This window comes from Ursus maritimus, unplaced genomic scaffold (assembly GCF_017311325.1).
Source record: "Ursus maritimus isolate PB19 unplaced genomic scaffold, ASM1731132v1 scaffold_30, whole genome shotgun sequence".
NCBI lineage: Eukaryota > Metazoa > Chordata > Mammalia > Carnivora > Ursidae > Ursus > Ursus maritimus.
The window spans coordinates 2,943,734-2,954,977 of record NW_024425564.1 but is presented as its reverse complement, the minus strand read 5'-3'; the positions used below and the strand labels follow the sequence as shown (position 1 = coordinate 2,954,977).

The 11,244-nt window shown below is 45.8% G+C and overlaps 1 protein-coding gene across 1 annotated transcript in view; it reads left to right on the top strand.

Moving 5' to 3' along the window:
* Positions 1–6,718, top strand: part of ARMC12 (armadillo repeat containing 12) — a 12,397-nt gene extending 5,679 nt beyond the window's left edge. Inside the window, exons 4-6 of the mRNA XM_008693398.2 lie at positions 4,029–4,202; positions 4,477–4,548; positions 6,350–6,718. Coding sequence (XP_008691620.1) covers positions 4,029–4,202; positions 4,477–4,548; positions 6,350–6,682 — 579 coding nt within the window. The 3' untranslated portion in view covers positions 6,683–6,718. The remainder of the gene's footprint in view (positions 1–4,028; positions 4,203–4,476; positions 4,549–6,349) is intronic.
* The last annotated feature ends 4,526 nt before the right edge of the window (positions 6,719–11,244 follow it).

Sequence of the window (11,244 nt, the reverse complement as noted above, 5' to 3'; positions counted from 1 at the left end):
AAAGAAAGAAAGAAAGAAAGAAAGAAAGAAAGAAAGAAAGAAAGAAAAAAGAAAGGAAGGAAGAAAAAGAAAAAACAATTTTGGGGGGAATAAAAAGGTCTCTAGGTCTCCACTTGCTGGTCATCTCTACTGTATCCCTTAGCCCTCTGAGTTTCCCTCAGTCTGTAATTCTCAAGCATATCAGAATTGCCTGCAGAGCTGGTTAAAAATGAAGATTTCAGGGCCCCACACCTAGAGAGTCTAGTTCAGCAGGGGAGCTAGGTTTTTCACAAGCCTCTCAGGAGATTCTGATGCCGCGGGCCTGGGTAACAGTTCTGCCAGGTTATCCTGAGAACCCAATCCCTGTTCTCTCTCTGGGTAAAAGCAGCCACTCCTGGCCTCAGTTTTCATCTAGATGTGCTTTCCTGCATCGCTGTCCATAGCCTGGGAACCCCCCCCCCCGCCCCAGACCCCAGACCCCAGACCCAGGGCTAGCGGCTCCACTTAGACCTCCTAGGGGCCGTCTAACCCAGCATGTCCAAAATGGACCTTGCCCCCATTCCCTAAGTCAGACCACTCTGTCCAGAGGGATCTGATCCCATCAACCCCTTGCTTGGTATTCCTCGGGGCTCTCAGCATAAAGAGGAGAGTCCTCCACCTCCTTGCCCCAGGCCTAGCCATTTGCACTGTATGTTTCATGCTCTCCCACTCCCTGGCCCTTGCACCTGCTGTTCCCTCTGCCTGAAACGCCACTCCAGACTAACTCTTACCTGTCCTTCAGGTCTTAGCGGATAGCAAGGGGTTGGGGCAGGCAGAAACTGGTACTGATGGGAATGCTGTGATCCTCACTCCGGGGTTCTAGCCTTCTTACACGGCTCACAGAAATACAGCTTGGGGGTTATCCGTCTTTGGTAATCTCTCAGTCCAAGCATCTTGCATCTCAGAAGCCAAGATCCCTTTGTTCATTCAACAGATGTATCTTTCACACTTACTTTGTGTTTAGATACTGGGGATGCAACAGGGAGCGGGAAAGATCCCTTTCCCAAGGGAAACTTACATTGTAACAGGGCAAGGCAGACAATGCACAAATTAGTGAAATATATAGTATGTTTCACGTAACAAGTGCAAGGGAGAAAAACAAAGTCGGGCTGTAAGGAAGCTGGTGTGTGGGTGGTGGTACAGTTTCAAAAGAGAAAATCTTTGGAACTTAGTGCTTGATGAAGAATTCTTAGAAATAACACCAAAAGCATGATCTATAAGAGAAAAAATGGATACATTGCTCATCAAAACTAAAATGCCTCGTGGAGGACCCTCTTAAGAGGATGAAAAGACAAGCTGCAGACAGGGAGGAAATATTTGCAAAGCACATATCTGACAAAGGACTCCTATTTGGATCATATAAAGAAATCTCAAAACTCAATATTTAAAAAAATCCAATTAGAAAATGGGCAAAAGACATGGAGATACTGCACTGAGGAAGATCTACAAGTTGCAAATAAACCCATGAAAAGATGTTTAACATCAGTAGACATTAGGGAAATGCAAATTATCACCACAATGAGATTGCACTAGACTCCTATTAAATGGTCCAAACTCAAAATTTGTGCCAACACCAAATGCCGGTGAAGATAGAAATGGGCTCTCTTGTACGCTGCTGGTGGGAATGTAAAATGGTACAGCACCCACTCCGGGAAATAGTTTGGCAGTTTGTTTAAAAGATGAACTATTGGGTAGCCTGGGTGGCTCAGTCAGTTGAGCATCTGACTCTTTTTTTTTTTTTTTACGATTTTATTTATTTATTTGACAGAGATAGAGACAGCCAGCGAGAGAGGGAACACAAGCAGGGGGAGTGGGAGAGGGAGAAGCAGGCTCATAGCGGAGGAGCCTGATGTGGGGCTCGATCCCAGAACGCTGGGATCACGCCCTGAGCCGAAGGCAGACACTTAACTGCTGTGCCACCCAGGCGCCCCGGGCATCTGACTCTTGATCTCAGCTCTGGTCTTGATCTCAGGGTCATAAGTTCAGGCCCCTGTGTTGGGGTCCAACAAATGGAGTCTACTTAAAAACAAAAAAAAAACGCACGGTACATTTACCATACACTCAGCAGTTGCACTCTGAGGCATTTATCCTAGAGAAATGAAAACACCTCTGAACAAAAGCCGGTTCGCAATTATTTGTAGCCACTTCGCTTGTAATAGTCAAAAACCAGAAACAACCAAAATGTCTCTAGATAGATAAATGGTTAAACTGTGCTAATCCCTACCATGGGACACTCCTCAGAAATAAAGGGGAATGAACTATTGATACAACAACTTGGATCTCAAGGACGTTCTACTGAGTGAAAAACCGATCTCAGAAGGTTACAAAGTAGGACTCTGTAACATTCTCAAAGTGACAAAATTATAGAGGTGGAAAACAGACGAATGGTTACCAATGTTTAGGGCTGGTTTTGGTGGGGAGGGGGAAATGTAACTATATTGGAGTCCCGTGAGGGAGATCTCCGTCGTGATGGGACAACTGATGGAAGCATCTGTTGATAGTGGTGGTCACAGGAATCTACATACATGACAAAATGGCAAAGACTGTACACACGCCTTGTACCAATACGAATTTCCTAGCGTTGATATTTTATGTACCTGCATAAGGTGTAACCATTGAGGGAATCTGGGTGAAGAGCCCACAGGATGTCCCTGGGCTATTTTTGCAACTTCCTGAGAATTTATAATTATTTGAAAATAAAAAGTTCCAAAATAAAAAGTGTGTTGCCTGTGCCAGTGCTGTGGAGAAGAATGAAATAAAGATGGAGGGTAAGGCTGGCTGGGTGGGGAGTGGTTGCCGTCTTAAAGAGGTGGTCGGGGAAGACATTACTGGGAAGGTGACATTAAAACAAAGTCTTGAAGGAGGTAAGAGAGTGAGCTCTGATGATTTGGAGGGAGAGCATTCTAAGAGAAAACAGCCTGTGCAAAAACAGGAGAAGTGTGTACTTGGCATGCTCAAAGAATGACTAAGAGACCATTGTGATGGCCACCGTGGGAGCAAAGAAGAGAATAGGAGATGAGGTCAAAGAATTTGTGAGTCGAGAGGGGCAGAGCAGATTGGACCTCGTAAGCCACTGTAAGGACTTTAGCTCTTACCCTGAACGAACTAGGGACTTGAGCAAAAGAGTGACGTGTCTTACATGTCTGCTGTTCTGAAAATAGATGCAGGGGGGAGGATGGAAGCAGGGAAACAGGTGGCTATTGCTGAAGTCCAGGTGAGAACTGACGGTGGCTTGGAACAGGGTGGTAGAAGCAGCTTGACTGTTAATAGATTTTGAAGGTAGAGCTGACAGGATTTTCCGAAGGACTAGAACAGCAGTGTGAGGAAAAACAAAGTCGTTAAAGAGGACCACAGATTTTTGACCTGAGTAGCTGGAAGGGAGGTATGACCAAAAGCAGAGACAGGGAAGGTGGTGGGAGAAACAGATTTGAGGGCTGGGGATGTGTTAACTCGGAGAGGTCTAGTGGGCATTCTGAGAAGGGGCGCCTGGCTGGCTCAGTCAGTGGAACATGCAACTCTCGATCTCGGAGTTGTGTGTTTGAGCCCCACATTGGGTGTAGAGATTACACAAATATAAAATCTTTAAAAAAAAAAAAAGAAAAAAAGCATTCTGGGAAGAAGTGGAATTGGCACTGGAATATATGAGTCTGGAGTTCAGGGAGAGGTCTGGGCTAGAGACAGGAATTTGAAAGGCATCAGCATCAACAGTATTTAACACTGAGTCTGGACGCTATCACTAAGGGAGTGAGGAAGATAAGAAGAGGTTGGGCAGAAGAACCAGGAAAGAAGTCTGTGGAAGAGAAGCCAGGTGCAGAAAGGAGGTAGGTGTGGCCAACTAGGTCAAGTAATGTTGAGAGTGTAAGTTAGAGGGAGTTGTCTACTGGGTTTGGGGTCAGTTATCATGGGTAAGGGCAGGGAAGAGTGAACAAAGAGGGCAAAGTCTGGGATAGTGTTGGGGATCACCACATAAAAGCCGACCCTTTTCCCCCCACCCCCTCTCCCCCCGCCAGGAACACACCATCAAGGTACTGGAACTGATCTCCACCGTCTGGGATTCGGAGCTGCACGTTGCAGGCCTCAGACTCCTCAACAGCCTCCCACTGCCCGACTATGTCCATCCACAGCTGCGACGGGTGATGCCTGCCTTGATGGAGATCCTGCAGTCAGACTATATCCTGGCACAGGTGCCTAAGGACCATGGCCCAGGCCCTGTCCCTCCTGACCAGCGCTGGCACAGCACCTAGAGGGAGGAGTAGAGATTTGTGCTTTCCCTGCTCAGGCCCACATTCACCTGCCTTCTCATGCTTTACTCTTTCTTTTATTCATTTTAATGTTTTTTTAATTATATTATGTTAGTCACCATACAGTACATCCCTGGTTTCTGATGTAAAGTTCGATGATTCATTAGTTGCGTATAACACCCAGTGCACCATGCAATGTACTCTTTCTTTTATTCAGGTGCAAGCCATACGATTGTTGAGCTACCTAGCACAGAAGAACGACCTTCTGTATGATATTCTCAACTGTCAGGTGAGAAAGGAACTAAAGAAACGTTAATGGATACCAACTCAGATATTAGGGAAGGAAGAATCATGGATTCCCCAGGCAGACTTAGCCGTAACAAGATTGTTTCTCTTCCTGCCTTTGCACTAGATATATTGAAAACTATGCTCTCTTCCATTCTCCCAATAGAATAAGAATTCATTTTGTTGAGAGGGGGATTCTCCTTTATGGGGCTTTCTGAACTGAGAGTCAGGAAACCAGGTGACAAAACAAAAGTAAGTGTAGGTATTTTCATATTAGAGAAAAATTACTTATAACAAAACCCATTATTAGGAATAGACAGGGTCACTACATAATAATGGTTCAGACGGGGGGCGCCTGGGTGGCGCAGTCGTTAAGCGTCTGCCTTTGGCTCAGGGCGTGATCCTGGTGTTATGGGATCGAGCCCCACATCAGGCTCCTCCACTATGAGCCTGCTTCTTCCTCTCCCACTCCCCCTGCTTGTGTTCCCTCTCTCGCTGGCTGTCTCTACCTCTGTCAAATAAATAAATAAAATCTTAAAAAAAAAATAATGGTTCAGACAGATAAAGGAACTCTAAACGTATATGAACCTAATAACATAACCTCAAAATTTGTATGGCAAAATTTGATAGCTTTACAAGAAATTTTTTCTTTTTTTTTTTTCAATTTTAGCGAGGTATAACGGAGAGACAAATTTGTAAGATATTTAAAGTGTACACAGTGGTGCTTATACACACACACACACATATATGTATGTGGTGAAAGTATTCTGACCATCTGGTTGATTGATACATCCATCACTTCCACATATTTATCTTTTTGTGTGTGAGAACATTTAAGTTCTACTCTCTTAACAAATTTCAGTGATCTAATTGAGTGTTATTAACTATAGTCACTATGTTTTCTGTTAGATCTGCAGACTTTATTCATCTTTTTTTTTTAAGAGAGAGAGAGCAAGCAGCAGGGGGACGGGTAGAGCGAGAGAGAGAATCTCAAGCAGGCTCCACAGCCAGCGTGGCTCCCAACACAGGACTCCATCTCAGGACGCTGAGATCATGACCTCAACCAAAATCAAGAGTCGGATGCTCAACCGATGGAGCCACCCGGGCGCCCCCAGACCTTATTCATCTTATGGCTGAAAGTTTATACCCTTGTACCAATGTCTCCCTATTTCTTCTACACCACCAGCCCCAGCAACCACTTTTCTACTCTGTTTTTGAGTATGACCTTTTTTTATTTTTTTAGGTTCCACCAATAAGTGATACCATGCAGTATTTGTCTTTCTCTTTTTGGCTTATCTCCCTTAGCATAATGTCCTCCATGTTGTCACAAATGGCAGGATTTCCTTCTTTCTTATGGCTGAATAATTATAAGGAAAAATTGACACACCTACCATCACAATGGAAGATTTGGGAGATTTCTTTTTTCAGCAATTAACATAAAAACCTAAAACCAGTAAGGGTATATTTGCTGTGAATAATATAAATGAGCTTGAGCCATTAGCACACTTAGGACACTTTACAGTTAGTAAGAGTATATTCGTCTCAAGCACACAAAATACTTATAAAAATCAACCACATGCTAAGCTTTAATGTGTGACTCAACAAATGATTGTATCTCTCATGTTTTATGAGCACAGTACAATTATGTTAGAGAACGATAATGAGAGGAAAATTAAAAAATTCCTATACAGTTGAATCTGAAATTTAGGTGTGCTAGGGAGTTGAGGCAATAGGAAGATGGAAGAAGAAGAACTTAAGAACTTGTCTTGGATTTCTTTACCATTGTCTCTCTACTCCCGTCACAGGTGCACTCCAACTTCCTGAACCTGTTTCAGTCCACCCAGCCAGGGAGTCTGCTGTTTGAGGTCCTGGTGTTTGCTGAGCGGCTAAGTGAGGGCCGGAATTCACCCCACTACCGGGCCGTGAAGTGGCATTACAATGAACAGTCTCTGCATGAAGCTCTTTTTGGGGATGAGTCACGACTGGCAGACCGGCTGCTCGCCCTGGTCATCCACCCTGAGGAGGAGGTTCAGATCCAGGCCTGCAAGGTCATAGTCAGCCTGCAGTGCTCCCAGGATGTGGGAGTCCGGCCCTCCTCCTGCCGGCCCAGTCATTCCTACTTTAATAGCGGGGAATAAAATTAAGGAGAGCCAATAAATGACTATGGGAGAAAAGCTTGAAGCAGTTTCTGTCTAGGGCCTTCCAGGGGCTGGGTGTAGACTTCATCCAGCGTTATCCCCACCCAGAGCATGGCAAAGCATGGGCGCATCTCCCCAAAGACATCCCCACTTCCCTGTGTAGGGAACAGATTCTCTTCTCCTCTTGCTGCGTTCCAAATTTGAATGTGGAGCCAATGCTTTAAGGGAGTTTCAGAGAGAAGGCATGTTTGGGGACTGAGGCCAAAGATAATCAACAGGAGACAGTATGGCCTTGGATTCCTCAGGATGGGCTAGGCTGTGCCACTGTAACAAACAACCTCCTAATCTTAGTGGTAAAAAATGACAAGGTTATTTATCATAGCCCCTGGCAGGTCAGCTGGGGGGTGGCAGGTGTCTTTTCCAAGTCATCTTCTCTCAGGGACCAAGGCTGAGAGTGGCTCTTATTGTGTATCTACAACTCCTACGAAGGAAAAGGGAATGCGGCTGTGATCCTGGCTCTTAGAAGTTACACCCGAATTGATGCTCACTACTTCTGCTCACATCTCCCCAGCCAAAGGGGGTAGGAAAGATGAGTCTTACCATGTGTCCAAGGAAGAACGGAAAGTATTTGGTGACAGCATTAATGACAGAAACTGCAGGCATACCGGGAGAGTGAGAGCTCTGGAATTGGGCTCTCAGGTTCAAATGCCAGCTCTGTCGCTTACTAGCTGTGTGACCTTGAGCAAGCCATTTCCCCTATTTGAGCTTCAGTCCTCCCCTCACCTGTAAAATGAATATAATAATAGTACTTATGTCATGAGGCTGTTGAGAGGATTCTATGCGGATTATAGGGATTAATGAATGTAAGGCACAGTGTTCTGCCTGCAGAGGGTATTCATCAAAGGTCAACTATTGAGAGAGTGAAAGATTAGCACTGGAAAGGTCCTTAGAGCACTGAGTCTGATGTCTCTCCAGTCTCTTTGGGTTACGGGCACTGGGGAGTCCCAGAACCCTCGATGAAGCACCCTGAAATGCCACTGGAATTTAGCTTTAGAAACCAGAGTGACTGTGTAAGTAATATAAAACCATAACCATGAAGTCTCCAGAAACAAAAATACTGTCAAGCCAAATATGGTCACCTATTCTCAGATGTTCCTTAGTTCACCTATTTTCATTGCATTTCCCACTTGTTCATTTATTGTGTTATCTGTGAGCCCTTGCTGGGAAACAAACAGTAGTGGTTACTAATGGTTTAAGAAAACCTTATGGAAGGGTGCCTGCGTGGCTCAGATGGTTAAGCGTCTGCCTTCGGCTCAGGTCATGAACTCAGGGTCCTGGTATCTAGCCCTGCATTGGGTTCCCTGCTCGGCGGGGAGCCTGCTTCTCCCTCCCCCTCCACTGTTCCCCTTTCTCCCCCTGCTTGTGCTCTCTCACTAGCTCTGTCAAATAAATACATAAAATCTTAAAAAAAAAAAGAAAGAAAAAAAAGAAAACTTTATGGAGAAAACCCCAAAATTGGAGCTGTTTCATCTGCTACTACTTGATTTAGGAGGAAGAACATGTGGGCCCAGCTATGGAGCCTGTTGTTCTTCAGAGGCAGGATTTAAAAACCAGTCTAGTCCAAGGCCAACCCTGGCATTTTGCTGAAGGAAGAAACAAACCCAAAGAGGGAACGTACTTGCTCAAGGCTGCATGACTGGTCTGGGGTGGAAATACGGTTAAAACCTCCTAGTCTTGGGCGTTTTGCCTTCCTATTCCTTGACCTGAGCCCCCTGGGAGTGGACCGTGGATTCTAAGCCAGAATCTGTGGCAGTTGGAAAAGACAGAGCTTCTGGCTTTTAGGGGTCCATTTAGGACTGGACTACTTGAGGACATTTGTCCCCACTGAATTCCTGACCCAGGACTTCAACGCCATCTCCCAAAGTTTGACTTGTCACCCCGAGTGGACATCACTACCCAATCTGAATCCTCAGCCCTTGTCTCCCTCCTGATTTCAGGCGTGAGGCTGCCCTTCCTGCTTCTTGGATACACTGCAGTCACCCCAATGGAACTTGTCAAAAGCCAGCATCATCCTATCCACCCCTCATCCAGCTCCCCGTGTTCCCATGTCACCAGCTAAGTATTGGGCAACACCTTCAACTTCTTTCTGCCACATCCAACCAGCCATTCTGAACATCCCACATCTATCCAAGTTCTTCATTTTCCACTGCTGCTACCCTATCCCCTCCATCAGTACTTTCGGGTATTGTTTTCTACTTCTTCATTCTCTCCAGCCCAACACACTCCAGGCTAATCTCAGAGCCCCACATTGCGTCATCCTCAAAAACATGCAGGGGTTTCCTACTGTCATGGTGAACTTCTTCTCAGCCCCAAAGCTAAGTCTCATGATCTGACAAGTATAATTGTACTTACAACAAAAGTAGGTTGAGTTTTGTCCTCAGAAACGTGGTTCCTTCCCCCCCCCCCTTTTTTAACATGTTAACACCAAATGAATTAGCTTTGTATTTAAGGCCCTTCAGAATCTGGGTATATTGTTTGCCACTAGCCTGCCATATGAAATCTCTTCTCCAGCCAAACTGGAGTGAACTAGTAGCCACTGCAGACCTAATCCTACCACATGGGGTCTCGCCTCTAAGCTTTTGATACAATGCTCCCCCTGGATACAACACCCTTCTCTCTTTTCCACTGGGCTGTGTCCTATAGTGTCTTCAGAGTTGAATTACGTCCTACTGCAGCCTCGAGCTTTCTTCAACCAGCCTTTGCTGCTTCCTGCAGCACTTCATATCTGTACCTTCCATTTAGCAAATTAAATCTTCGATCTTACAAACTTTGTTCTCCTTTTTGTAGTAGTTCATAACTGACTCCTTATAAAAGCCTTGAAGGAAGAGCCTTCAATGTGCGTAGGCACATGATAACAATTGGCTGATGGTAATGAACGGGGAGTTGGAAGTGGGCAAGGAGATGGGGAGGGGTGGTTTGGTTATTTGTTGCTGTGTAACAAACTATGACCAAACTTAGTGTGTCAATCTGGGTCCAATCGAGAGAGAGAAACCACATAGTGATTTGAACAGGGAAATTTTAATATAATTATTTATGACGACAGGGGATTACAGTAACAAAAGACTTGGTTAGTAAGGAGTAAAGAATACATGAATTTTAGATGTAGGAGCAGCCCCTAGCCCCAGGATTGAGACTTAGGATAGGGCACCCAAGGAAGAGACAGCCCCCACCCCCACTAAAGCTGAAATCCAGACCTTGTTGAGAACACAGCCTATGGCTCACCAGATGGCAGAAAAGTTGTTGTACTGTCATGAGAGTGGAACTCACCAGAAATCTGCCCCCTAAGATGCCAGGGAGAGTTCTTCACAGGGAGGTACCCAATCAAAGGCTAGAATACTGGGCACCTGGGTGGCTCAGATGGTTGGGCGTTTGCCTTCGGCTTGGGTCATGATCTCAGGGTCCTGGGATCAAGCCCTGTGTTGGGCTCCCTGCCCAGCAGGGAGCTCGCTTCTCCCTCTGCATCTGCCCCTCCCACTGCTCATGCTCTCTCTCTCTCTGAAATGAATAAATTTAAAAAATCTTTAAAAAAAAGAAAAAGCTAGAAAACTGCCTGCCCACTGGGCGCTGCTGGCCTCTCTGTACTGCAGAAGCCTGGTGCCCGAGACCTCGTGAGCACCCCAGGAGCCTGATGCCGGAGCAGCCAAGTGTACAGCAGGTGCTGGGAGCTAGAGAAGCTGCAAACGCTGCAGGAGGTTGTTGGCCCTCTGCTTACAGTACTGCCCCGGGTGGGCGGTGCCAGGAGAAGCTGTAGCTGCTGGTGCCGCTGGTCGCTCTGGGCACTGCGCATTGGTGGAGGTGCTTGCTCGACAGGAGCTTGCCAAGTACACACACTAGAATCATGAAGCAAAAACCTTTTCCTTTCACAATGTCCCTCCAGCTCTCTCCCTCTTAGTGATTTAAAACATCAACAAGCATTTGTTATCTCTCCCAGGAATCCAGAAGCGTCTTAGCTCGGGGGTGCTGATTCGGTCAAGCTACGGCTGTGGTCAAACTTTTGGCCAGGGCTGCCGTTATCCAAAGGCTTGACTGGGGCTGGAGGATCCACTTTCAAGGTGGCTCATTTATTTAATGGGCAAGTTGAGGCTGGCTGTTGGCGGGAGGCCTCAGTTTCTCTACATGTGGACATCTCCATAGGGCTGCTTGACAGCCCTCCTGACATAGCAGCTGACTTTCCCTAGAAGTGAATCATCCAAGAGAAACTGGGGCAAAAGCTGCCGTAATTTTTCTGACCTAACTTCAGAAGTCGTACATTATCGCTCCACTACATTCTATTCGTTAGAAGTGATTGACTGATACAGCCCACATTTAAGGAAGGGAGAATTACATTCTCCCTTTTTTTACCTTAAAAAAAATTTTTTTAATCTTATTTTTCTTAAGTGGGCTCCATGTCCAACATGGAGCCCAACATGGGGCTTGAACTCACGACCCCGAGAACAAGACCTGAGCTGAGATCAAGAGTCAGACACTTAACTGACTGAGTCACCCAGGTATCCCTAGGCTCT